Source organism: Macaca mulatta, chromosome 1 (assembly GCF_049350105.2).
Source record: "Macaca mulatta isolate MMU2019108-1 chromosome 1, T2T-MMU8v2.0, whole genome shotgun sequence".
In the NCBI taxonomy this organism is placed as follows: Eukaryota; Metazoa; Chordata; class Mammalia; order Primates; family Cercopithecidae; genus Macaca; species Macaca mulatta.
In genome coordinates, this window is record NC_133406.1 from 224,626,092 (window position 1) to 224,654,082 (window position 27,991).

General features: G+C 49.1%; 2 protein-coding genes across 10 annotated transcripts in view; one reads left to right on the top strand and one right to left on the bottom strand.

Annotated features, from left to right (window-relative positions):
* Window positions 1-14,533, top strand: part of SPATA21 (spermatogenesis associated 21) — a 50,404-nt gene extending 35,871 nt beyond the window's left edge. For 2 of the 4 annotated variants that reach the window (XM_077972874.1, XM_028839118.2), the window contains 3 exons: window positions 9,283-9,458; window positions 10,651-10,828; window positions 11,350-11,529. In XM_077972874.1, the coding sequence (XP_077829000.1) occupies window positions 9,283-9,458; window positions 10,651-10,828; window positions 11,350-11,407 (412 nt within the window). In that variant the 3' untranslated portion in view covers window positions 11,408-11,529. Of the gene's footprint in view, window positions 1-9,282; window positions 9,459-9,542; window positions 9,696-10,650; window positions 10,829-11,349; window positions 11,530-13,389; window positions 13,578-13,823 lie in introns of those variants that run through there. The other 2 variants (XR_013407290.1, XM_015122247.3) reach the window with 2 other exon arrangements.
* The window catches only part of SZRD1 (SUZ RNA binding domain containing 1), a 33,695-nt gene continuing 17,732 nt past the window's right edge, over window positions 12,029-27,991 (bottom strand). The window contains exons 2-4 of one of the 6 annotated variants that reach the window (XM_001086708.5): window positions 18,715-18,764; window positions 16,672-16,923; window positions 12,029-15,097 (exon numbers count right to left, since the gene is read on the bottom strand). In XM_001086708.5, coding sequence (XP_001086708.3) covers window positions 14,995-15,097; window positions 16,672-16,923; window positions 18,715-18,764 — 405 coding nt within the window. In that variant the 3' untranslated portion in view covers window positions 12,029-14,994. Of the gene's footprint in view, window positions 15,125-16,671; window positions 16,927-18,714; window positions 18,765-27,991 lie in introns of all 6 variants that reach the window. The other 5 variants (XM_015121123.3, XM_015121150.3, XM_015121070.3 and 2 more) reach the window with 5 other exon arrangements.

A 27,991-nucleotide genomic window follows, 5' to 3' on the forward strand; every position in this document is an offset into this window, starting at 1 on the left:
TAATCCCAGCTACTCAGGAGGCTAAGGCAGGAGAGAATCATTTGAACTCAGGAGGCGGAGGTTACAGTCAGCTGAGATCACGCCAGTGCACTCCAGCCTGGGCAACGAGAGCGAAACTCTGCATACAATACAATACAATACAATACAATACAATATAATTGGATTGTTTGTAACATAAAGGATAAATGCTTCAGAGGATGGTTACCCTTGAAGTCTCACTCACTCTATTGCCTAAGCTGGAGCATCCATTGTGAATATATATATATATATGTGGTTTTTTTTTTTGTTTTTTTTTTTGAGACGGTCTCACTCTGTCGCCCAGGCTGGAGTGTAATGGCACGATCTCAGCTCATCACAAGCTCTGCCTCCCAGGTTCAAGCAATTCTCCTGCTTCAGCCTCCCAAGTAGCTGGGATTACAGGCACCTGCCACCATGCCTGGCTAATTTTTGTATTTTTAATAGAGACAGTGTTTCTCCATGTTGACCAGGCTGGTCTTGAACTCCTGACCTCAGGTGATCCACCTGCCTCGGCCTCCCATAGTGCTGGGATTACAGGTGTGAGCCACCATGCTCGGCCTCTTTTACTTTTAGATATACAATTAAATTATTATTGACTATAGTCACCCTGTTGTGCTAATAGTTGATCTTATTCATTCTATTTCTTTGGTACCCACTCAGCATATTTTTATTATTTTACTTTATTTTAATTTTTGAGATGGAGTTTTGCTCTTGTTGCCCAGGCTGGAGTGCAATGCCGCAATCTCGGCTCACCACAACCTCCGCCTCCTGGGTTCAAGCAATTGTCCTGCCTCAGCCTCCCAAGTAGCTGGGATTACAGGCATGTGCCACCATGCCTGGCTAATTTTGTATTTTTAGTAGAGATGGGGTTTCACCATGTTGGTCAGGCTGGTCTCAAACTCCTGACCTCAGGTGATCCGCCCACCTTGGCCTCCCAAAGTGCTGGGATTACAGGTATGAGCCAATGTGCCTGGTTTTTTTTTTTTTTTGAGACAGAGTCTTGCTCCATTGCCCAGGCTGGAGTGCAGTGGCACAATCTTGACTCACTGCAACCTCTGCCTCCTGGGTTCAAGCAATTCTTCTGCCTCAGCCTCTGGAGTAGCTGGGACTACATGGGCACACCACCATGCCAGGCTAATTTTTGTATTTTTAGTAGAGATGGGGTTTTACAGGCTGGTCTCAGATTCCTGACATCAACCTATCTGCCCACCTCAGCCTCCCAAAGTTTTGGGGTTCACTTTTCTTCGATTATTTATTATTATTTTTTCAGACGGAGTCTCGCTATGTCACTCAGGTTGGAGTGCAATGGCGCGATCTCGGCACACTGCAACCTCCGCCTCTGGGTTCAAGAGATTCTCCTGCCTCAGCCTCCCGAGTAGCTGGGATTACAGGCACCCATCCACCACCATGCCCGGCTAATTTTTCTATTTTTAGTAGAGACAGGGTTTCACCATGTTGGCCAGGCTGGTCTTGATTTCCTGTCCTCAGGTGATCCACCCACCTCAACTTCCCGAAGTGCTGGAATTACAGGCGTGAGTCACTGCGCCCGGCCTCTTCAATTATTTTTTCATTCTGTTCCTCAGACTTGATTATTCCATTGTCCTATCTTCAAGTTCACAGATTCTTCTGCCTGCTCAAATGTACCTTGAATCCCTCTAGTAAAATTTTCATTTCAATTATTATACTTTCCAACTCCAGACTGAAAAGTAATTACTCCACTGTCCTGTCTTCAAGTTCACTGATTCTTCTGCCTGCTCAAATCTGCCTTGAATCCCTCTAATGAAACTTTCATTTGAGTTACTGTACTTTCCAACTCCACAATCTTTTTGGTTTCTTGTTTGGATTTTTTTTTAATCTCTTTTGTACTTCCATCTTGATAATATATTGTTCGCTTGACTTTCTCCAAGTCTTCCTTTAGTTCTCTGAGCATCTTTTAAGAGAGCTGTTTTGGCCGGGCGCGGTGGCTCAAGCCTGTAATCCCAGCACTTTGGGAGGCCGAGATGGGCGGATCACGAGGTCAGGAGATCGAGACCATCCTGGCTAACACAGTGAAACCCCATCTCTACTAAGAAATACAAAAAATAGCCAGGCGAGGTGGCAGCGCCTCTAGTCCCAGCTACTCGGGAGGGGGAGGCCGGAGAATGGCGTGAACCCGGGAGGCGGAGCTTGCAGTGAGCTGAGATCCGGCCACTGCACTCCAGCCTGGGCGACAGAGCGAGACTCCGTCTCAAAAAAAAAAAAAAAAAAAAAAAAAGAGAGAGCTGTTGTTTTTTTTTTTTTTTTTGAGACAGAGTCTCGCTCTGTCGCCCAGGCTGGGGTGCAGTGGCCGGATCTCAGCTCACTGCAAGCTCCGCCTCCCGGGTTTAGACCATTCTCCTGCCTCAGCCTCCCGAGTAGCTGGGACTACAGGCGCCCGCCACCTCGCCCGGCTAGTTTTTTGTATTTTTTAGTAGAGACAGGGTTTCACCGTGTTAGCCAGGATGGTCTCGATCTCCTGACCTCGTGATCCGCCCGTCTCGGCCTCCCAAAGTGCTGGGATTACAGGCTTGAGCCACCGCGCCCGGCCGAGAGCTGTTTTATAAAGATTTTGTCTAGAAGATCTGCTGTCAGGTACTTTTCAGGGACTGTTTCTGTTTTTTTCCTTTAAACGGCCATGCTTTCCTGTTTCTTTGAATGACTATGATTTTTTGCTGAAAACTGGACACTGGAATCTAATAATGTGGTAACTATGAAAATAAGATTCTCCCCCTTCCTCAGAGTTTGCTGGGTTTTGTTATTGTTTGCTTATTTATTTTTGTTATTGTTGTTGTTGTAGGCTGTCTCTGTGCCAAAGAGCAGTCTAAGGCATACATTGAAGGTCTTCTCAGGTTTTTCTGAGCCTGTGCCTTTCCCTAGAAACTGGGGTTACTTTCTAATGTTCCCCCATATATGTGGTTGCTTTTGAATGTCTTAATCTTTAATGTCTGCCTCCGAAAAGGGTGAAAAGAGAAAAATGAAGTGGGAAAAAGGGCACTGGCCCTTTACATTTCCTGGAAGTCACCTCAGCTGGAAGGGGGCATGGCTTACCAAACAAACAGAAAAAAAACACAGGGGCAAGGGCTTGCAACAATGTGGGGAGGTGCAACAGCCCCTCCTTGCACCTTTGCAAAGCCCATCGCTTTGCACCTTTGTTTTCAGAAGCAGCCATTTGTGATCAGAGCACAATTCCCAGTATCTTGGAGGACAGGGTCCTTTTTGCCTACCCTGGCTCCAGCAAGCCAAGCTGCTCCTGGAATCCATGCACATTTGCCTCCCAGGGGCTGGAAACGGAAGATAAATAGCTGATATTGTGCTAAAAGCTTAACCTGACCAAAATTAAGTGCAATTTGCAATCCAAACCTTCCCCTGGATGGTGCAAGACTCCAGAGTTCCAAAATAGTATGACAGATTCTGCCAGCACAATTGTTGTGTAGGTTTGAAGACAGATTCCTGGTGCTTCCCACTCCACCATCTTCCCCTAATATGATCTTAAGTCCATCCAGTGAATTTTTCACTTTGGGTATTGCTGTTCTGGTATTTTTTGTAGACACAGGGTTTTGCCATGTTGTCCAGGCTGGTCTTGAACTGGGCTCAAGCAATCCTTCTGCCTCAGCCTCCCAAAGTGCTGGGCTCAGAAAAGACCTGAGAAGACCTTAAGTTTATACGTTAGGCTGATATTTGGCACAGAGACAGCCTACAACAACAACAAAAATAAATACATAAATAAACAGTAACAAAACCCAGCAAACTCTGAGGAAGGGGGAGAATCTTATATTCATAGTTACCACATTATCAGATTCCAATGTCCAGTTTTCAGGGAAAAAATCACAGTCATTTAAAGAAACAGTGAGCCACTGCACTGGGCCAGGTATTGTAGTTTTCATGTTTAGAAATTTTATTTGACCAGGTGTGATTTATGGCATTTGCACAGCAATCGTACAATCTCTTTTCATCATCTTCCTTTTCCTTCGCCTCTCTCCTGCATTATATCTCCTGCTTTCTTTTTCTTTTGAGGCTGAGTTTCACTCTTGTTGCCCAGGCTGGAGTGCAGTGGTGCCATGTCCGCTCCCTGCAACCTCCGCCTCCCGGGTTCAAGCGATTCTCCTGCCTCGGTCTCCCCAGTAGCTAGGATTACAGGCATGCACCACACCACGTCCAGCTAATTTTTGTGTTTTTAGTAGAGACGGGTTTCACCATGTTTGCCAGCCTGGTCTCGAACTCCTGACCTCAGTTGATCCTCCTGCCTCAGCCTCCCAAAGTGCTGGGATGATAGGTGTGAGCCACTGCACCTGGCCAGGATCTCCTGCTTTCTGAAATCACATCTTTTTCTTTTTTGGTTTATGTTCTCACTTTGGAAGAACATGTCCTCCAGTAGCTTCTTGGGAAAGGACGCATGGGAGGTAATATTATCTATGATGACAAATGTGTTTATTCTATCCTCATACTTACTGGACAGTTTAGCTGGGTATAGAATTTTAGGCTGGTGTCTTAGTTAAGAAATAGACCCCAATACACTGTAGTTCAAAAAGATAGGAGTTTACTCTCTTATACTGACAGTTCAGAGGAAGCAGGCAGGAAGAGAAAGTTACCGAGGCACCGAGTTTGTTTCCAATTCATTGTTCCACTATTCCCTAGTCAATGCTAAACCAGCTTATCAGCAACACACCTGAATTCAAGCCCTCAAGAAGGGGAAAAAAGGAAGCAGAGAGCAAGGGATTTCCTCTGAAATTGTGACTGAGAAAGCTGCACACACTCTGCTGTGTCCTGTTGGCTCCTGAGGGGTGAAGTTATTTTCTAGTCCATCTGTTTCACTCAGAGTGTTGCCTTTTGGGAGTTTCAGTTTTATACAAGTGATCTAGATCCAACATTGCACCACATGAGGGCCCTGGAATTAGTGTTCTATCTTCTATGTATGAGGCCCATTAAAACCGCAAATCCTAGGCCCCAAAGATAGGCAAAGGCCCTAGCAGAGCCATCAGTTTAAGCCCTAAGGCTTCTCAAACTCTGAGTAGCATGCCCACCCCTCATCACTGCCTACAAAGCCCCAGATGCTATGGCCCTGCCATCTCACTGCCCGTATCTCTTCCTCTCCACCACTCACACATCAGGCCCCAGCCTCTCCAGTCTCCTTGCTGTCCCAAGCTCTTTCCTACACCTCCCAGCCTTTTCAGAGGCCACTCCTCTGCCTGAAGACTCTTCCTCCTGATACCCATTCAGTTTGTTTCCTCCGCCATCCTGTTCAAATGTCACCTCTGAGACCTTTGCTTACCACTTTGAGCAAAATAGTCCCTTATCGCTACCTCCTACCCTTCTACTTTTCCTCAGGGCACCCAGCACTCCTAAAATGGCATTTTTCTTGAGACAGGGTCTTGCTCTGTCGTTGCCCAGGCCGCAGTGCAGTGGCATGATGACGGCTCGCTGCAGCCTTGACCTCCCAGCTCAAGCAATCCTCTCGCGTCAGCCTCTTGAGTAGCTGGGACTACAGGCACATGTCACCATGCCTGGCTAGTTTTAAAATTTCTTATAGGGTGTCTCACTGTGTTGCCCAGGCTGGTCTCAAACTCCTGGGCTTAAGTGATCCTCCCACCTTGGTCTCCCAAAGTGCTGGGATTACAAGCATGAACCCCACCATGCCCGGCCTGTATTTTTATTTATTTGTTTATGGTCTGACTGTGGGGAAAAGAGAGATCAGATTGTTACTGTGTCTATGGAGAAAGAAGTAGATATAAGAGACTCCATTTTGTTCTGTACTAAGAGAAATTCTTCTGCCTTGAGATGCTGTTAATCTGCAACCCTAGCCCCAACCCTGTGCTTGCAGAGACATGTACTGTGTTGACTCAAGGTTTAATGGATTTAGGGCTGTGCAGGATGTGCTTTGTTTAAAAAAGTGCTTGAAGGCAGTATGCTTGTTAAAAGTCATCACCATTCTCTAATCTCAAGTACCCAGGGACACAATACACTGCGGAAGGTCACAGGGACCTCTGCCTAGGAAAGCCAGGTACTGATCAAGGTTTCTCCCCATGCGATAGCCTGAGACATGGCCTCGTGGGAAGGGAAAGACCTGACTGGTCTGTGCTGAGGAGGATTAGTGAAAGAGAAAGGCCTCTTTGCAGCTGAGATAAGATGAAGTCATCTGTCTCCTGCTTGTCCCTGGGAATAGAATGTCTTGGTGTAAAACCGATTGTATGTTCTATTTACTGAGATAGGAGAAAACCGCCTTAGGGCTGGAGGTGACACGTGCTAGCGGCAATACTGCTCTTTAATCCACCACTGCTGTGTCTGTGTATGTGCACATCAAAGCACAGCACCTTTTCTTAAACTTAATTATGACACAGACCTTTGTTCACGTTTTCCTGCTGACTCTCTCCCACTATTACCGTATTGTCCTGCCACATCCCCCTCTCCGAGATGGTAGAGATAATGATCAATATATACTGAGGGAACTCAGAGAATAGTGCCGGCATGGGTCTCTGTATGAGCACTGGTCCCCTGGGCCCACTTTTCTTTCTCTATACTTTGTCTCTGTGTCTCTTTCTTTTCTCAAGTCTCTCGTTCCACCAGACAAGAAACACCCACAGGTGTGGAGGGGCTGGCCACCCCTTCACTGACTCTGATGTGGGAAACGATCCCAGGAGGCAGGAATAAGGGAAGGGGTGCCGCAAAGAAGGAGGAGCCAATTCAAGGATGTGTTACTGAGTCAAGCACCTCCTAGAATCTTCTGAGGAGACTAAGAATGGCAGCTCAGGGCTGGGTGTGGTGACTCACATCTGTAATCCCAGCACTTTGGGAGGCCAAGGCAGGTGGATCACAAGGTCAGGAGTTTGAGACCAGCCTGGGCCAACATGGTGAAACCCTGTCTAAACTAAAGATACAAAAAATTAGCTGGGCATGTAATCCCAGCTACTCGGGAGGCTGGGGCAGGAGAATCGCTTGAACCCAGGAGGCGGAGGTTGCAGTGAGCTGAGATTGCGCCATTGCACTCCAGCCCAGACGACAGGGCGAGACTCCGTCTCAAAAGAAAAGACCAGCCTGGTCAACCTGATGAAACCCCAGTCTCTACTAAAAATACAAAAAATTAGCTGGGTGTGGTGGCGGATGCCTGTAATTCCAGCTACTTGGGAATTGGTTTTTTTTTTTTTTTTTTTTTTTTTTTTGAGACGGAGTCTTGCTCTGTCGCCCAGGCTGGAGTGCAGTGGCCGGATCTCAGCTCACTGCAAGCTCCGCCTCCCGGGTTTACGCCATTCTCCTGCCTCAGCCTCCTGAGTAGCTGGGACTATAGGCGCCCGCCACCTCGCCCGGCTAGTTTTTTGTATTTTTTTAGTAGAGACGGAGTTTCACTGTGTTAGCCAGGATGGTCTCGATCTCCTGACCTCGTGATCCGCCCGTCTCAGCCTCCCAAAGTGCTGGGATTACAGGCGTGAGCCACCGCGCCCGGCCGCTACTTGGGAATTTGAAGCAGGAGAATCGCTTGAGGCCGGGCGCGGCGGCTCAAGCCTGTAATCCCAGCACTTTGGGAGGCCCAGACGGGCGGATCACGAGGTCAGGAGATCGAGACCATCCTGGCTAACACGGTGAAACCCCGTCTCTACTAAAAATACAAAAAACTAGCCGGGCGAGGTGGCGGGCGCCTGTAGTCCCAGCTACTCGGGAGGCTGAGGCAGGAGAATGGCGTAAACCCAGGAGGCGGAGCTTGCAGTGAGCTGAGATCCGGCCACTGCACTCCAGCCCGGGCGACACAGCAAGACTCCATCTCAAAAAAAAAAAAAAAAGGAGAATCGCTTGAACCCAGGAGGCAGAGGTTGCTGAGAGCCGAGATTGCACCACTGCACTCCAGCCTGGGCAACAAAAGCGAAACCCCATCTCAAAAAAAAAAAAAAAAAAAGGCAGCTCAGAACTGCCAGGAGAAGAAAGGGAAAAGCCTGTACAGCTCATCTACTAACACCTTTAGTAAGGGTGCCCCACAGGTGCTTAACTCCCCTGCACTTCTGAGAATCCCCTGTGTCAGAGAATCCCTGGGGCAGGAAGCAAGAGGCTCACGTCTGAGGTGGGACCCGTAGGGTCGTCCCTGTGCAAAGTTAGTTGAAGCCTGTGTGAAAGGAGCCACTGCAGCACCCTTGGCCCAAGGTGTTAGTAGATGGCTGGGGTAAGAGGTGGGGCTGAGGCTATGATACAGGGACACTGTGTGGATGTCTCCTTCACTCTTTTCCAATCACTTAGAAGAGTGGCCAGGACACAGTGAACACTCAGTGAATACTTACTGAATGAATGATCTCGCAGTCTAGTGGGGGAAAAGGCAAGCAGTGAGTTAAGAAAATCAAGCGGGTTGCAGGGGGTATATAATTGGGTAACTACAGGTTGCAGGGGGCCTCCAGCAGGAGCCTAGTTACTCTGTAGGGTAGGAGTGGGGATAGGACAGAGAAGACTTTCTGGAGCAGAGAGTCCCTAACCTGAAATATGGAAGATGAGCAGGAGTTAATTGCACAGCTAAGTACTTGCACATCTAAGTAAATGTATCAGTGATAAAATCATTAGGTAATCATAGGTAATGCAGTGGCTCATGCCTGTAATCCCAACACTTTGGGAGGCCAAAGTGGAAGGATAGTTTGAAGCAAGGAGTTTGTGACCAGCCAGGGCAACACAGCGAGACCACATCTCTACACAAAATAAAAAAATTAGCTGGGCGTGGTGGTTGGTGCCTATGGTCCCAACTACTCGAGAGGCTAGGGCAGGAGGGTCAGTTGAGCCCAGGAGTTCAAGGCTGTAGTGAGGTCATGTTCACGCCACTGTACTCCTGCCTGGGCAACAGAGTGAGACTCTTGTCTCCCCGCCACGCCCCTCCCCAAAATAATAGGTAACATGTACAAAGCATTTTCCGTGAGCCAGACACCATGCTGCGTGCTTGAGGCTGTGTTAATTCATCCTTGTTATTTAATCCTAAGGCATGTGAACTGTTTTATCTGTTTTACCCAATGGAAACTCGAAGCTCAGAGAAGTCAAGTCACTTGCATTGACAGGGTAGAGAGAACCTCTTTCCTCCATTTTACACAGGGCAACTAAGGCCCAGAGCAGGGCAGTGACTTGCTCATGGTCACAGAAAGCTAAGGACTGAGCTGGGACTAGAATCCAGGTTTCCTGACTCTTGGGCTTGTGTTCCTGCTCCAGAGCAGGCCAGAGAGACAGGGGCTAAGGAGGAGAAGGGTGAATTAAACACAGCCAGGCTGAGATGGGTGGGCACTGCCTCCCCAGCTACTACCAGAAAAAGCTGAAGGCAGGCACCTGCAAGGCCCAGGAGATGGAAGCGGCCATAGGCCGGCTGCGGTTGCAGAAGCAGCTTCCCTATAACCCCCAGCAAGAAGAGAGCTCAGAAGTCCCAGAACGAAAGGTCCTCAGTATCCTCAGCCGGCTGAAGCAGCAGAACTATGGTGAGGCCCCTGGGCAGGGTGGGATGGGCCAGGGTTGGGGCTCTGCTCTCTTGCCCATCTGGCTTCCTCTCCTTGGGCCCTCAGGCAGCCAGGCCCAGGGAGCTGAGAGGCCAGTTTCCCACTTTGGGCTTAACTGTGTACATCGGAAAACGGCTGATAATCACTATTTTCCTTCTAGGCCTATGAAAATGGCCTCCTGCATTGGACTCCTCCCCTCCTGCCTTAGCCTGAGCACAGGTTGGTCCCATGAGCCAGGACCGAGAAAGAACAGCTGTAGAGACTGGCAATCCCAGCTGTTTACTGAGTGCCCACTGAGCTAGGCTCTTTGCAGATGCTCTGGAATTTAATACTCATAATCATGTATTCACCCCATTTTACAGATTAGAAAAATGAAACTGACCCGGGCATGGTGGTTCACGCCTGTAATCCCAGCACTTTGGGAGGCTGAGGTGGGCACCTGAGGTCAGAAGTTCGAGACCAGCCTGGTCAACATGGTGAAACCCCATCTCTAAAAAACTAGCCGGGTGTGGTGGCAGGCACCTGTAATCCCAGCTGCTCTGGAGGCTGAGGCTGGAGAATCGCTTGAACCTGGGAGACGGAGGTTGCAGTGAGCTGAGATCATGCCATTGCACTCAAGCCTGGGCAACAAGAGCAAAACTCCATCTCAAAAAAAAAAAAAAGAAAGAAAGAAACTGATTAAGTTAAGCAACTTGCCCAATGCCCCTAGCTAGTGTGTTTTGGAAAGGGGTGTTTATATCCAGGTGTGACCCCAAAACCTATGCTCTTTCCACTGGGCAAGCCTGCCTCCTTCCCCAGGTACCATTTATTAGACTCCTACTGTGTGCCAAGTAACAGGATAGGAGCTTTGCAGTCTTTCTAGAGTATGCCTACTAGACTTTGCCAGCACCCGTCACAAAGACCTCTGCTCCTTGTTAAGCTGTTACCAGCTCTTATTCTGTGTGCAGTACAGAGCTGAGTGCTTTGCCTATATTTCTCCTTTAATCTTCATCATCAACTCTTGTGAGGTGTGTACCACTATCACCTCCAGCTCAGAAGCTCAGAGAGGTTAAGTGACTTGCCCCAAAGTGCCTAGTCCATTATGTAGCAAAGCCAGGATTTCACCTCAATCTGCCTGCTTCCCAAGGCTGGGCGTGCTCTGAAGCATTCCCCCTTCTGCCTCCTTCTTCACCAGCTCCCAACCTGCAGAGCCCCTATGCCCAGGTGCCCTGCATCCCGCTCTGCCCACGGATGGACAAGAAGATGGTCCGCAGGAAGCCAACCAACCACTACGTGCAAGACCAGTGCACAACCCCTGGCCTGGTTCCTGACATCCGTAGCCCCTTCTTCCAGTCACGATCTCAAGGAAACAGGTGGGTGCCCAGAGAAAGGGCCCCAGCCTAGGCCCTTCCAGATCCTTCCTTAAGAGGCCCCTGGCCTAATGCCTGGGAATCCATCTTTCTAAGAGACCATACCTGAGAGGCTGCTTATTCCAGGGAGGAGAAAGGGTGAAAGGCAAAGAAAAAAAACCTTTGTTGAGGGCATGTGTACCCGATAGATTGTTCCACTGAAGCCAGAGTGCTGCTGCTCTCCTGTGTCCGAGACTCAGTGGCACCTAACTGAGGGCTACGAGTTCCCTATGGTTCAACATTAGGACTAGCGGACTGTGCACCTGGGCAGAGGGGAGCGCCTCCTGCAGCAGTCCCCCTCCAGGCCGCTGGGGAAGGGTGCCCTGGACTTGGAATCAGGCCCCTAAGCCCGACTGCTGGGTCCACCATTTCTGAGGGGAGGCCGCCTCTCTCTCCTCACTTGGGCATGCACGGATGGTTCACGTACTGGCAGACAGGGAAAGGGCCAAATGTTTCCCACCCTTCTGCCCCATTGCCCTCCCCAGGGAACACAACTCTGACAGCAGAAAGTGGCCCAGCTCTGTGCCTTCTCGAACCCACTGACCCTCTGGAGGCCTGACTCTGGACAGTTGCTCAAGGCCTGCAGACAGATGGGCCACCAGACAGGAGCTGCTGCTGGAATTTGCTTTTGTGGCCTGGTAAGCTAATAAATACCAATAACTTCAGCCCCTGTGCCTCTTGCCAAGGAAGGTCCTCAAGCTGTCACCCCAGCCACCCCTGGGCTCTCAGAGTGTAGGGTTCTACCTCGAAGCCCTGCCCAGGGTTGGGGTTTCTGCTACAGGTGCCCCTGCATGCAAAGTCTTGACCTTCTGTGCCTTCTCAAAGCACCGGGCTAGGCCCCTCCTCAGAAGAGCGCTTCCCCCTCTGGACTGGGAGCCCCACAAAAGCAGCCGTTCTCTCTTTCCACTGGCTCCAAGATAGGCCCTGTGTAAGAGCAGGAGGTGGCCTCTGCCATGGTCCCCCGACAGAGCCCCAGGACCCAGAGCTCTACTTCTCTGGGAGCCCTAAGGGGTGGGTCCTTTCCCCTCACCCCACATACCACCCAGCCTAGTATTTTACCAAAGACAGTCTTTCCCTGCAACTGGGCAGAGGGAAACCCCCCAGGGTTAAATAAGCGGCCACAGCAAGAGGTAGAGGGCGGGGACTGAAATGAGGACAAAGATCTGACAAGTTTAAAACATGTATTTAAAATACAATTTATAAAATGCTTAATCTGCCAACGGGGTGGGAGTGGGCAGCTGCCCGCTACACCAGCAGAGTAAGACTGCAGGGGTGCGGCCCTCCCTCCCATACCCTTCTGTTCAGACACCCAAGGGGCCCATGTGCACCCCTGGGATCACACAACCAGAAAACAGGACCCCAGAGGTTTCTTGAGTCTCTGCTTACCAGGGAGGCTGGGTGCAGCCCTGCCAGCCCATCCCTGAGCAGGGCACCCCCAAGATAGGGCAGAGCAGGGTATGGCTGGGCTGGCAGGGCAGGGCTGGGCGGGGCAGATGGGCTCTGGAAGGGGCTGATGGTAGCAGATAGGGTGTTGCCTCCTGCCTGCAGGTGGGGAGCACCCTGATTGAGTGGGCTGAGAAAGGTTGGTCACCAGGCCTGGACCCCCCAGCTCCTTTGGTTATAGGCTGACATCAGAGTAGTGGCTCATGGGAAGCGGTTAGCTGGAAGGTCTGAGGCCTGGCCCATGGGGTCAGGGAGGAGCTGGGGGAAGGGGACAGTACTGTGAAGGCAGATAAAGGGGCAGCAGCCTCAGGTTTCTGCCCCCCATCCCCCTGGGGTTTTCCAAGCCAAAGCCTGCAACTTACTTTAAAAAAGAAAAGGAAAAAAAGCACTTAGGAAAGTTACAGACAACTACCCCCAAAAAAATACCCTCCCACACACAAAATCCAAACCGTTTCCTCATCTCCCCTCCCGCCTCCCTCTAACACAATACAGTTTCCTGTTTTCTTTCTTTTTAAAAACGTTGCCTGCTACCTCTCCATTTGGGAAGCCCAGGGCATGACTGCTGGTGGGTGGTGACAGGCACACAGCGGGCAAAGCCCATCTTTGGCCAGAGGGAGGTGGGAGGACCAGTCCCTGCCACATCCTCAACCCAGACACCCACCAACCAGCCTTTACTTTGGCCCCTACTAGAGGGTAGTGGGGCAAGAACAGGTGGTCCCAATGGCTGGGCAACCAGCACTTCTGGCCTTCCCACCTGGACTACCTCTATACCCTTCTCCAATTAAAAGGAAAGTCTCACTTTGGGTGGGAAACCACTATACATTTAGAATGTGGACACTTGGTTAGGGCAGTGGAACTATAAAGATAGCAGCCAATTTTCTTCCTTGCCTTCTCCTGAAGGTAATCCTCCCTCTCACTGACTGAAGCTCTGCTTCCAGCTCTGCTCATGGGCAATGCCTGGCTTTACGGTTATAAGGCTGTGCTGTGGACTAGCTGCTGACTTGGCTGGCAGCTGGCGCTTCCTCCAGAGGGGAGGACGTGGTGGGGCATGGCTTGCTGGGCCTGGCCCACCATTCCCACAGGCAACCAGCGGTGGAGTGAGCCTGTGAGACTCAGCTTGCCACCTTGGCCACCACGTGCTGCCCTCATCGCAAAACCACACCAACCACCCCGAAACGTATCTGCTGGTCAGGAGCAAGGAGGCCGTCTGGCTGGCTGAGGGATAAGGCGCAGTGCAATGGAAGGGATCAGGAAGCCTGAGAGGAACCAGGTACACACAGAGCCGCTCTGGGCAGCTGCCCTCTTAGTCTCTTCCACCTCAAGGAGCCAAAGCAAACCCCAGGCTCCAGGGACAGAGGATAAACTGCCTTCATTCCAGGCCCTCGCTCTGGAAAAAGGGGTGATGGGAACCTAGGCCTCTGAGGAACCAGTCTGTCATCAATCTTTGCAAAGCAAAGCTGTTCTTTTTCCAACTTTATTCAGAATGTTCTGCCTTCAAGGTACTGATTGCACACAGGAAATGTACCAGGTATAGTTACTGAGCTGGGGCCATCAATGGAGATGGAGCACTGCAGACCCCTAAGAGTTCAAGCCATGCTGGAGTGGGAAGACCTATCCACCTTCTGAACATACGAAGCAGAAGGCTCAGAGTCCTGGAGGCAGACTCTCTCCTGGTTTTCCTTGTGCCGATGGCAAAATACTAAACAAGTCTCCTCTCCTTCACTTCCAAGCCCAGGGATGCAGTCTCACTCCCTGGCGCTCTGCTCTCTTCTAGTAGTAAGCCTGGCTGGTAGGGAACCACCCTGAGGGGTATGGGAAGGGGAAGTCTGTTCACTTTCCCTATCTCCCAAAATACTAGAGGTGGGGTTGGCACCCTCCCCAGGCTCTCCGAGCCTACAGAGCTAGCCCAGTCTCCAGGCAAGGCCCAGATGCCCTGGGACTCAGCTCGGGGAGGGAGGTATAGGCATGGGGTGCTCATCTGTCCTGGCGGCTGCAGAGCCCTGCCCCTTTTCCGGGCGGCAGTAGGAATACAGAAGCTAAGCTCACCAAAATCCTATTGGTTAATGTTTCTAGTGAATTTCCCAGAAACATTTTTAAGTAGACTACCAAACTACCCTTTCTTAATTAAAAATTCGTTAAACCACTAAAACCCCTCCCATGCACTTTTTCTTGCAAATCAGATATTTGTATAAACAAACAAAAATAGGAAGAAAAAAAAAAAAGAAAGGATATTTTCAAATGGAACTTACTTTTTAAGTGATGGAGACATGCACTTGGGGGTGGGTGGGTGTGAGTTTTCATTTGTGTTTTGAAATCCCAAATTAATGAGCATGATAAACTGTTATTGCTGGCACTGGCTTTACCCCAAGTGGCCAAGTGGCACTGTCTGACTCTCTGAGTCCTTGGTGGGTCCTCCCAACCTTCCCCTAACCCCCACCCTTTCCCTTTCCATTGACTTGGGACAGCCCTTGTCGATGAGCCAATCACAGTGGGAAGGGGGAGAAGGGGGGAGGTCACAGTGCATGGGGTTCAAGGTCACAGTGGGCGGAGCAAGGGGGATCACAGTGCAAGTAAGTCAGGTCGTTCCCTCTGCTCAAGTCCAGCTGTCTGCCACGGCAGTGCAACCCGTGGCAGACGACCCAGGAGGCGGTGACGGCAGCAACGGCGGCATCTTTTCTTGCCTGCATTTATCTGCGCTGTTTGAAGCCTTGTGACCCATCAGGACCCAAAGGCTGTCTGATCACATTATTGGGCTGCCTGCTGTCTTCGGGTTGGGAGATCCTGGTTGGCCTGAAAGGAAGAAAAGCAGAGGAAGGCCTAAAAAAGGATATAATAGATGTCCCCCATCATTTCTTTATTTTTTATTTATTTTTGAGATGGAGTCGCATTCTGTCGCCTAGGTTGGAGTGTAATGGTGCTATCTCCGCTCACTGCAACCTCCACCTCCCAAGTTCAGGTGATCCTTCCTACCTCAGCCTACCAGTAGCTGGGACTACTGGCAAACGCCACCACACCCAAGCTAATTTTTGTAATTTTAGTAGAGATGGGGTTTCACCACGTTGGCCAGGCTGGTCTTGAACTCCTGACCTCAAGTGATCCTCCCGCCTTGGCCTCCCAAAGTGCTGGGATTACTGCACCTGGCTTAGATGTCACCCATCTTAAAATCAACTGTCCTTGTAGCTGGGGCCCAAGTCACTCTGGCTCCACAAGTCTGCTTCTTTGGGAAGCTGACTCAGGACACCTCCAAGTTGAGAGGCCCCTGTGAGCAGGTAGGGTCGGTGGTACATGTTCACCTCCAGCAGCTACAGCATTCTTTCCCCCTGCTCAGCTGCCAGCATTCACTTGTAGGCAGGGGGAGTGCTCAAGGGCCCACTCTGCCCAGAGGCCGTGACCACGGACAGTACATGCTCTGCAGAACCATTTGGAATCTCCAGATGTTAGGCCAAGGTAAAGAGCTGGAATCAAGAGCTCAGCAGAGGGACACATCCCCTGCCCCCCAATTCTTCCCTCCCACTCCTCTCCAAACTCTGCGGTTAATGGTTGACTCGTATTACTCTAGGAAACTAAAGGAAGCACGCATTTTCCACCCTGGAAAGATGAAGACTTAGAGGAGAAACAACAAAGAGAACAGGTATCTCTTCAAAATTATGAAGAGCTAGAAAGAAGGTATGCAGATTAGTTCTTCAAGTCCCAGGATGCCATGCCATAGTGGCCCCTCAAAGTCAGAAGGAGGCCGTCTTAATGCATACTGCTTGATTAGGAAGTGACAAACTTATATAATGCAACCTCTAATACTGCAGAGAAAAAAATGCCAAGAGTAAAAAGGAATTTAGAAAATTCACAAAAACATCACAGCGGGCATACTGGAGACCCAGAAAATATAACCAAAGCACTTATCTGGGCACTTTCCACTCTGCCAGCCCAGGTTCTCGACATCCTATGCTCATTTACTCAATGAATTGCACAACACTTTGATAAGGTTGGTATTATTATCCCATTTTTTCAGATGAGAAAACTAAGGCCCAGAGAGGTCAAGTCGTTCTAAATTAAGAAGAGGTAAGAGGCACATTTTGACACAAGCTCATCCATGCCTTTACTCTCAATGCAACACTGCCCCCTGGTGACTACCAACCGCAGAGGCAGCATGCCAGCAAACTGCCACCTCCTGATAGACTTTGAGAGCCGTGCCCAGCCAATGAAGCACAGTGAACTATCCCCAACAGGCTGGGGTCCGCGGCTGGAGCTGCATGGTTCCTACCCTGACTCTGCTTGCTTCTCACTACTCTACACGTAGCCAGGATGCTCTCCTCCTCCTGGGTGGACTGGGAGAGCCATCATTGGCCGGTCCTGCCAGCCACACTCACCTGTCGAGGATGGGTTTCTCCTGCTCCTCCTCGGGGCTGGCACTGCCCAGGATCCGCTTCCGGGCCTCGGCGTACTCGGCCTCTCGCTGTGCTAGGGACTTGACCGGAAGGGTGGGCCTGCTGGTGGAGTTGGGGCTGCTGACCACACCGTTGCTGGTGGGCCTCTTGAGGATGCGGATCTGTGGAGGGGGCCCCGCGGGAAGGCTATCGTCCTGAATCACAATGGGCACTTTGGGAGGAGATTTGGATTTCCTGCTGACAAAGAGCAAACACAGCTTCACAAATCATGCTCCTAAGGAAGCCCTGTCCATGTCCCACACCCACCTCTCATCACTTTCCTCTCCCTCCTTACTAATTCTACCCATGATTCTCTGGCCTCTGACCAGACAGCAAAATTTCCACTCCTCAAGAAGCGTGTCCCAAAAAAGCAAGCTTGTGACCAGCTCTGGCAGGCCACAGGAACTGCTCCTCAGCCCTAACCCCTGGCCATGGGGGCTGGAACGCCACCTCCTTCTATCCCCGTGTTCACCACAGCCACATCAACCACCATTTGGCCCTGCAGCAAAACAGTTTATGTCCAGAATCGAATGACGTCAGTTAAGATCCCAGCTTCCCTACACAGATCAGAGTAGGACTGGCTGGTGGGGTGGGAGCCTTTGAACTTAGGGGTCAGCAGTGTTCACTCTCAGCCAAATCTTCCATCACATGCTCAAACCAGACAAACACTACAAAGGAGCCCACTGTGCCATCCCTGCCTGGCATCAAGATTTACCAAGCCACCTTCTAGTGAAAGTGGCCTGTGCCTCCCAGAGACAAGCTACACCAGACAACTGAATCCTCTTCAAAAGAGCTTCTGAACAGAGAAACCTCCCTTGCCAGGGCTTTCTGGTCTTTTGGACAGCGGCGGGGCTGGAGTGAAGGATGCACCTAGAAACAGTGCTTGGCAATGCTCAAAAGAAAAGCATTGTCCAAGGCTGGTGGATGCGTACATCAAGGCGATGTGTCCACAAGGAGAGGTGGAATGACAAAAAACAAAGAGGGACAACAACACATGAAGGGAAAGAAACAAAAGCCACAGGAGGAGACAGGAACCCAGGCAGGAATGACCACCCAACAACAGCCACCAGGACCCTCCCCAGAGCAGTCAACCAGCTTCTCTTCAGAACCAAACAGGCCTGCTTTCAGAGCTTTCACTGTCAGGAGTCGGGATTGGAGGAACTGAGTCAGGGTGAATGGAAACAAGTCCTGGGTAGGACACAAATGGTATGGAACGGGGACTGTAACCCAGGGTTAGTGTGGTTGCTGAGATAAGCAGACAGACAAGGAGCCAGCAATCTGATCAAAGAGGCAGGGAGCCAGGAAAACTGGCAGGCAGGCAGAGCACCCCAGAGTTTCCTGGGGAATGACTGTGCAGGCCAGTAAGCAAATCCAGAGAGGTCCTATCTTCCCTCCTGTCCCTTGTACTTTTGGAAAACCAACAGGTTCCCTAAGCCCAAAACAGAAAGCCGAAGTCAACTTTCACCTACTCTGGAAACACCCTCCTCTGTCATCTTGGTGGAGAACAAAGCTATTTTTAAAGGTTTTTCAAGAATTTCCTAGAATGTTTTCTTCCAGGATACCCTTATAATACCCTAAACCACCAAGTCACTGGGGACCCAGAGAAATCATCTGCCCACACTACTCATGCCACAGAGAAAGAAACTGATGTCCAGAGCAGGGAAACGACTTGCCCCAGACCTCAGAGCAACTGGGGCACAGCCAGGCCTAAAACTCAAGTCTTCCAACTTGTCACTTCCTCACATCCCATCAGATGACCTCACGCAGGGAACCCACAAAGGTCAGAGGCAGGTGCAACACCCCAGCCTCACCCCTAAAGCCTCAAGCCACCACATCCTGGTCTCCAACTTGGAGGGAAGGGTTTGCTGCCCCAGAGCCTGACCTGCTAGGACCTGCTAAACCTAATGGCCAGTTGGAGAACACCACTGACTGCCCAGCTCTCAAACCACAGAGAGCTCGAGCCCTCAGACCAGACAGCAGCCTTACCTCTCTTTCTGTGTGATCTTCAGTTTTTTTTCCAACCGTCTGTCTATTTCCTAGAGAAAAAAAATGTATATAAAAAGAGGAAAAAATCTCTCTCAAATAAAAACTTAGTCTTTATTTTTGGAGCTAAGGGCAGTGTCCTTTCTTTAGGCAGGGACATGACTGTGTCCTTCAACATAATAGATGTGCACTAGATTCTGGGGTTTGGGGACCTGATACCCTCTGCAGGTCCATCTCCCTTCTAGCCCCATGGCCCCATGATAGTTCTAAACCTCATTGTTCAGCTGGGTTCTTTGCATAGCCTCCAACTAGTTTTCTGACCTGTAATCTGTCTTTCACAGAGCCATTCAAATCACCTTCTAAAACTAAATTTAGGAACACTTACTCTATTTTATGAAATAAAGAGTTGGCCAAAAACAAAAAACAAACAAAAAAACCATAAATCTGATCATGTCACTTCAACTGCTTGCAGACCTAGTCAAAGCTTCTGAGCAAGCCTCACCCATACCTTCTTTTACCTTCTGTCTCTGTTTTGCTATCACTAGCCCCCAGAACCCAGCATGCTGTTCCACCTGCCTGCCATGCCCTCTCCCCTTGCAAACTCCCATTGATCCTGCACGACCCAGCCTGGATGTCTACCTCTCCTTTGTAAAGTCTCCTCTGATCCCACCAGCATGGTGCATCACCTGGTCCTCAGAATAAACTCTCCCTTTTACATTCCTTTATGGTCACATCTATCTAATATTTTAATAATCTATTTTTTACTGTTATGGACTTGAACTCTCTGTGATTGACACCTACCAAAAGGCTTAGAGTAAAACCTATGCCTTATGTTTGTGGCCCTGGAGGTCCCTGGTCTACAAGTGAACATGGGAAACCTGAGGAAGAGACAGGACACCTGAGAGTGCAGCAAGGATTTCTCTCAGAACCAGAGTCTGACAGGTCTTGATTAAAACAACGCCACCATTTTAGAGAAAAGTGGAGAGAAGAAAGAGGCTGAGAAGGAGGAGCAGGCGGGACTGCCTTCCAACACGCCCTGGCCTCATCTCTTCAAGCCCTGAGGGGGACATCGGGCTCATGGCAGTCTGAGCCCTCAGCCCATCAGCACCAGCATGCCTATGGCACCTCCACACACGCGTGTGAGCATCTATCTCCTGGACAGGGGTGTGAGGAGAGGCCTTGCACAGAACAAAGACCAAACCCCCAGGCTGCTTGGCTGCCCTACGGCCTTTCTTAGAAAAAGTCCCACTCCCTCAGCCATCCTCAGTGAGGACAAGATCAACTAGCTCTAATGGAGATGGAAGAAACTGTATGCAAAATTCTGTGTTTTTCTGGAGAGAAGATCTCTAACGGTGGTTCTCAACCAGATAAGATTCTGTCCCTCAGGGGACACTGGACAATGTCAAGCCATTTTTGTTTGTCACTATCAGGGGAGATGCTAAATGTCCTACAGTGTACAGGACAGCCCCACACAAAGAACTATTTAACCCCAAAAGTCAACAGCTGAGTTTGGGCAACCTTAATTTATTAGAATGGGGTTTTCAAAGGAGTCCATCACTTGTAAAATGTGAAGAACCATAGCCGTAGTGAGGAGGCTTTAAAATTTGGTGAGATCCGGCCAGGCGCGGTGGCTCACGCCTGTAATCCCAGCACTTTGGGAGGCCGAGGTAGGCAGATCACGAGGTCAGGAGATCGAGACCATCCTGGCTAACATGGTGAAACCTCTTCTCTACCAAACAATAGAAAAAATTAGCCAGGCGTGGTGGTGGGTGCCTGTAGTCCCAGCTACTCAGAAGGCTGAGGCAGGAGAATGGCGTGAACCCGGGAGGCAGGGCTTGCAGTGAGCCAAGTTTGTGCCACTGCACTCCAGCCTGGGCGACAGAGCAAGACTCCGTCTCAAAAAAAAAAAAAAAAAGAAAAAGAAAAGAAAAGAAAAGAAAAGAAATGTGGTGAGATCTGCTCCATGGCTCAGGGTGTAGGCCATTTTCATGAGCGCTCTGTATGTCCTGAAAATAACTATTCTCCAGTTGATGGGTACACTTCAAGCTGGTTAGCTATATTGTTCTAATCTTGTAAATTATTACCGATTCATTTGATCTACTGACCAGGTAAAGAATTAAGAATTATTGGCCAGGCACAGTGACAGTGGCTTATGCCTATAATCCCAACACTTTGGGAGGCTGAGGCAGGCGGATCACTTAGGGTCAGGAGTTTGAGACCAGTTTGGCCAACAGGGTGAAAACCCATTTATATTTAAAAATTCAACAATTGGCCAGGTGCGGTGCTCACGCCTGTAATCCCAGCACTTTGGGAGGCCGAGGCGGGCGGATCACGAGGTCAGGAGATCGAGACCATCCTGGCAAACACGGTGAAACCCCGTCTCTACTAAAAATACAAAAAAAATTAGCCAGGCGTGTTGGTGGGCACCTGTAGTCCCAGCTTCTCGTGAGGCTGAGGCAGGAGAATGGCGTGAACCCGGGAGGCGGCGGAGCTTGCAGTGAGCGGAGATCGCGCCACTGCACTCCAGCCTGGGCGACAGAGCGAGACTCTGTCTCAAAAAAACAAAACAAAACAAAACAAAACAAAGTCAACAATTATCCAGGCATGGTGGCACGCACATGTAATCCCAGCTACTAGGGAGGCTGCAGTGAGTTGAGATCACGCCCCTGCACTCCAGCCTGGGCGACAGGGCAAGATTCCATCTCAAAAAAAAAAAAAAAAAAGAAGACTTACTCTTTCCAGTAAGTTAGACAGTTTATCATTATGATGTGATCTTTTTTGCCTTATAATGTATTGTTTAATACTAATAAAGTCGACCAGCTTTCTTTTGGTCAGTATTTCCTAGAACGTATTTCTTCTCATCTTTCCATGTCCTTATTTCTATCTCTTGTAAATATGAACTAGATCAACCATAAGAAGCTAGATTTAAATCCAGTCTAACACTGACACCTATTCTGACTGGTACTAACTTGTGTTTAAAATACATTTGGCTGGGCATGGTAGCTCACACCTATAATCCTAGCACTTTGACTTTGGGAGGCCGAGATGGGTGAATCACTTGAGGTCAGGAGTTCGAGACCAGCCTCAACAAGGTGAAACCCCGTCTCTACTAAAAGTACAAAAATTAGCCGGGTGTGGTATCCCAGCCACTCAGGAGGTTGAGGCAGGAGAATCTCTTGAACCTGGGAGATGGAAGTTGCAGTGAGCCGAGATTATGCCACTGCACTCCTGCCTGGGCAACAGAGCAAGACTCTGTCTGAAAAAATAAAATATATATATATATTTATAACTTACTGTATTCTGAGGCACCATCAAGTCTCTGGAGGGGCCAGAAAGGCACTAAAATGGAAACCTCTCACTCCAGCTTGGAACATACTTGGTGCCAAAGAATGCAGAATGACTGAATGGAAAAGGTACACCAATAATAAGAGAACAACCTGGATGTTTTCTGTGAACTGACAAACACAGACACTCACATGGAATCTATGTCCACTGTGTACTCTGTCCTGAAAGTGACTGTATTGACGGAATTATATTAATTTTATTAATACCAGTGTTATTACCTGAGTAAGTACTACATCTCATATTAGTCTGTTGCCTATTACCTTTTAAGGGCTTCTCACAAATAACTTCTTGCTTTAAAGTTTCATACTGTATCATTTCGCTCCACTCTAAATACACAACTGCCTATTCGAGTTTCTCCAACATAAACAGAGCCTTGACAGCTGCAGAATTTAGATGCCTTTGAGGGTTGAGAGCAAATGGCTCCATAGACCAGGCAAGTAGCCAAACGCCACTCGCAGGGAGCCTACGTGGGGAAGTGAAGGGTCTGCAGGGCACCAAAGAGCATTTGCCCTGCCTAATGACGGCCAACAAGCCTTGGCGGACAGGGCCAGACCTAGCTCAGAAGAAACCAAATCAATATTTTTATGGCAATGCACTGAATTTTCCAACTTCACTATGTGAACTTTCACTTTCATATCGCTGTGAGAGCCAAATAAGGCAGAGAAATGGGCCTCATACATTAGAGCTGAATTTGAGAAGTCCCATGCAGGTTTCCTCTGAGGAAAGCAAACTGCTTCCTTCTTCCTCTAGGGTTTAAGGAAGATGGACCATCTGCCCAGTTCCAGCACAAGGAGCCTGGGTGGAAAAAAAGCCCTTCAAGAGGACATTGTAGGCCATGTCTGAGTAAATGCGCCTCTGTCCCCAAACTAGAACACGACTAACATACTTGGCATGTAATATAATACTAACGGCTTTTAAAATGATGTCTTATATCAATATAATGTATTATGGCTGTCAACATTCTTCCCCAGACATTCACTTTCTGCTCACATCAGCCCTGTTTGGTAGACAAAGTAGCTTTTTTCCTTCTGTCAGATGAGGGTTTGGGAACTTACCCAAGGTAACAAGGTAGTAAACCACAGATACAGCCCTAGAATTCACCTTTTGAGGCCCCCATGCTGACATACCACCCTCCCCCGACAATTGCTCAAATCCACTGGAAACGCCGGTATAAACCATTAGATATTGATTATCTCCCCCAATTCCACACTGCTCCCTGTCATGCCAAGAACTACAACTCGCGTCCAACTCCACTGTGAAAGGGAGAAGGGCTTTATCTTATGGAGAGAGATTCTTCCATAAGATTACAGAATGGGATGGAAACCTAAGCAGCTTTGGTGGAAAGTGGATCCTGGTCACCTTTAGATAGCCAGCTGGACGCCAGCATGCTCAGAGCCGCCCAAGCGGGAAAAGGAGTGCTCTGCCAGTCGCTGGAGAGGGCATCGCATCTCCCTCTGGAGTCTGTCCAGGTATCATGAGTCAGTCCATTCTCTTCTCAGACAAGGCCTTGCAATCAATCTGCTCTCAGACTCGTGCTTTGAAAAGCTGGAGCAAGTCAAAACTTTCCTACAGGGTGCATTACAAGGAAAATGCGCATCTCCCCCAGAGATGCAATAGCCCAACGGAATTAAACAGGCCTCAGAACTTGTTTGGGGAAGCATCTAGATGCAGGCCTGAAATAAGGAATCATATTACCTAAGGGCACCCTCTCTTTTGACAAGGATGCAGAGTCCTGCCCAAGGTCTAGGCTCCTGTGTTAGAGGCCTGACCTCCATCGCTAGTGAAAGAAAACCATAAGCTCTGTGACTGCTGTGAGTGGGCACAAGGCAAGTGCTAGGGCACAAGCATACCACAGGGCGGTGGCCAGGAAAGTCTGATCTCCTACGACTCCTCCTCCTGGAAAGGCTCTTCAGCCAAGTAGCACCAAGCAGCCCACAGAAGGTGACATTCTGTGTTCTGGGTCCAAATCCTAAGCAAAAGATCTACTGTTGCCAAACCTTGGTATCACTTGTCCTATGGGGCTACACATCTACAGAAATGAGACACAAGCTTCTCGGTCTCAGGGAACAAGCAAAGCCAGAAGGAAAGAGTGGAGGCAGGAAATCATGAAGAAGCACAGTAGGGAGGAAGGTGGTTCTTGACAGGGCTGGTCCTTTATGGGAGGTAAAGGAGAAGCCACAACCACAAGGTGAATGGGATCAGATGTCAACATCTGCAAATTTAACTTACCAGAGGAGGAAGCTCAGCTTCTCTGGCTACTGATGCCCTTAACCTTGCTATGAATGTGCTTGTGTGAGCCTCTGGCTGAAAAGTTGGGGTATGGGACCTAGGAGTACAATGGGGATGAGATCATTCCCCAGGAGGAGAGCAGGGAAGGGGTCACCTCAAGCAACCCAATTTGTTTCTGTCACAAGCTACAAAAGGAACAAAGGAGACAAAAGATAGAGATGTGTCTGCAAAGTGAGGCAGATTACAATGGCAGGTTTACTCCTGTAGTTAAGAGGTCAATGACAAAGGAAAAAAGAAAGGTGAGAAAGGGAGAGGAGAGGAAGAAAGGCAGAAGAGAAAAACAAATAGGCTATTCTGGGTTTTAGTGTAAAGCAAAGCAAGTATAAGCACCATTACAGTTGTACTTTCTCAGAAATGAATGTTTACAAAAAAGCCCGGGGTGATGACGCTCTGGGGGACTGATTCAAACTAGCCAAGCTCATAGGCGACAAAGTGAACAAACCCACACCTGTTACACTGCAAGGGTCAGAGGGAGTGTCTCACTCTGCCTGATCTGCTGCTATCCACTCCCCAAGGCCAGCAGGCCTCCCCACTCTGTGCCTCAGTATTCAAGCCAAGAGTGTATTGTCCTGCTCCATCACAGCACCCCTCTCTCTGAGAACCGGAATCCTCTGGTCTCCAGTGTCACCAACATGACTCCCAAGAAATAAACCCGAACTCCTGACCTCAGGTGATCCACCCGCCTGGACCTGCCCAAGTGGCGTGTGCCACAGCGCCTGGCCAACATTCTCTACTTAAGTCCATAGAGCAACCTTGTAATTGAACAGGGATCTAAGAGGGACCTTTGCTTTGGACTTTGAATTAGAAAATACTATTTTATTGGCAACAAGGTTACCATTTAAGTAACTTTTTCCAAATGATTTGCCTTTCTCTGTTAGTTTCCATTTCAGAAGATGACATTTCCAATGTTCTTCTCAAATTCAAGGAATAACAATGGCCTTGAGCTCCCTATGAATCGCTGCCCCACAGGCTCCTCTGATCTCATCCTGAATCGGGGTGCACAAGTCTACAACAAGTGGACCCGGGGAGATCTGAAGAAGAGACGGGAACCTGGAGAGCACAACAGGATTTCTCCCAGAATCACGGCCCCAGGGACCCTGAGTAACACAAAGCCACCATTTTAGAAAAAGCAAAGAGAAGAAAGAAGGGATAGCAGGCGGGACCGGTCCTGAACTCCCACGCAGCAGGCCAGGGCCCATGCTGGCCTCATGTCTTCAGGCCTTGGGAGGCACACTGGCGCCCAGGTCCCCTGGCTACAGGGTCTCCTGGCAGGCCAGTCTCCCCAGCAAGGGGTCTTGTTTCCCATACCACAAATATGGATGGGATTCTGACTCCTTGGGTGTAGGCCCCAATTTCACTTGGGAATGCAGCCAAAGAATTCACAGGTAGAAACAATCTACAACAGCAAAATCTGATCTAAAACTATCAGATAAAAACGTCTCCCGCATCATTAGTCATTTTTTTCCTTTTTTTTTTTTTTTTTTTTTTTTTTTGAGACCAGGCCTTATCTGTCATGCAGACTGAAGTGCAGTGGTGTGATTGTGGCTCACTGCAGCCTCAACCTCCTGGGCTCAAGCAATCCTCCTGCATCAGCCTCCAGAGCAGCTGGGACTATAGGTGCACACCACCATGTGGGCCTTTTTTTTCCCTTTTTTTGGTGGAGACGGGGTCTTGCTACGTTCTCCAGGCTCGTCTTAAACTCTGGACTCAAGTGATCCTCCCACCTCACTCTCCCAAAGTACTGGGATTATGTGTGAGCCACTGTGCCCGGCCACTAGTCATTTCAAGTTCAAATGTACAAACCATGGACTTCAAACAACATCTATGTTCATTTGTTTAATTATGTTTCATCTCTGCCTTGTTTCCCTGTCAGTAGCATAGCAGTGACAGTGTCCTGACCTGGTAGGACTAGGACTGGCCACCTTCAATGCTCCTGTAATTATTCCACTTTCCCTGGCTAACCCCAGAGAGGGACATACCCCAAGTCCTATCACCCCAGGTTTGACTCCACAGGAATGCTTCACATATTTTTAAACAATTCACATATTTTAAAATAATAATGTTACAATGATACTATTTTGGATATACTGAGTTATATTAAAAATATTAAAATTGGCCAGCCACGCTGGTTCATGTCTGTAATTCTAGCACTTTGGGAGGCCCAAGCAGGTGGATCACAAGGTCAGGAGTTCCAGACCAGCCTGGCCAACATGGTGAAACTCCGTCTCTACTAAAAATACAAAAAAAAAAAAAATTTTTTTTGAGACAGTCTCACTCTGTCACCCAGGCTGGAGTGCACTGACACAGTATTGGCTCACCGCAACCTCTGCCTCCCAGGTTTAAGTGATTCTCCTGCCTCAGCCTCCCGAGTATCTGGGATTACAGGCGCCCACCACCACGCCTGGCTAATTTTTGCATATTTAGTAGAGATGGGGTTTCATCATTTTGGCCAGGCTGGTCTTGAACTCCTGACCTCATGATCCACCCGCCTTGGCCTCCCAAAGTGCTGGGATTACAGGCGTGAGCCACCGCACCCAGCTAAAAATACAAAAATTAGCTGGGTGTGGTGGTGGGTGCCTGTAATCCCAGCTACTTGGGAGGTTGAGGCAGGAGAATCGCTTGAACCCAGGAGGTGGAGGTCACAGTGAGCTGAAATCGTGCCACTGCACTCCAGCCTGGATGACAGAGCAAGACTCTGTCTCAAAAAAAAAAAAAAAAAAGGAAAAAAAATTTTTTTAAAAAGTTAATTTCATCTGTTTCTTTGTACTTTAAAAAATGTTGCTTCTGGAAAATATAAAATTAAGGCTGGGGCGGTGGCTCACGCCTATAATTGCAACACTTTGGGAGGCTGAAAGAGGACAACTGCTTGAAACCAGCAGTTCAAGACCAGCCTGAACAGGAAAATAGACCTCAGCTCCACAAAAAATAAAAAATTAGCTGAGCACGGTGGCACACACCTGTAGTCCCAGCTACTTGGGAGGCTGCTGAAGTGGGAGGACTGCTGAAGCCCAAGAGTTTGAGGCAGCAGTGGGCTATGACTGTGCCACTGCACTCCAGGTACCTGACAGAGAGGAACCCTTTCTTGAAAGAAAAGAAAAGAAAAGAAAAGAGAAGAGAAGAGAAGAAAGAGAAGAGAAGAGAAGAGAAGAGAAGAGAAGAGAAGAGAAGAGAAGAGAAGAGAAGAGAAGAGGAAGGATGGATGGAAGGAAGGAAGGAAGGAAGGAGGGAGGGAGGGAAGGAGGGAAGGAGGAGAGAAAAAAAGAAAATATAAAATTACCTATGTGTCTTTGGGAGGCTGAGGTGGGTGAATCACCTGAGGTCAGGAGTTCGAGACCAACCTGAGAAATGTGGTAAAACCTCGTCTCTACTAAAAATACAAAAATTAGCCAGATGTGTTGGCGGTCGCCTGTAATTCCAGCTACTCAGGAGGCTGAGGCAGGAGAATCACTAGAACCCAGGAGGCAGAGGTTGCAGTGAGCCAAGATTGCACCATTGTACTCCAGCATGGGGGACAGATAGAGATTGTCTCACAAAAAAAAAAAAAAAAAATTACCCATGTGGCTCACATCATACCTTCTGTTAGATAACACTGCTTTAGAGTCTAACCTTAGAAAAAGATGTGTTCTGGCTGGGCACAGAGGCCAGC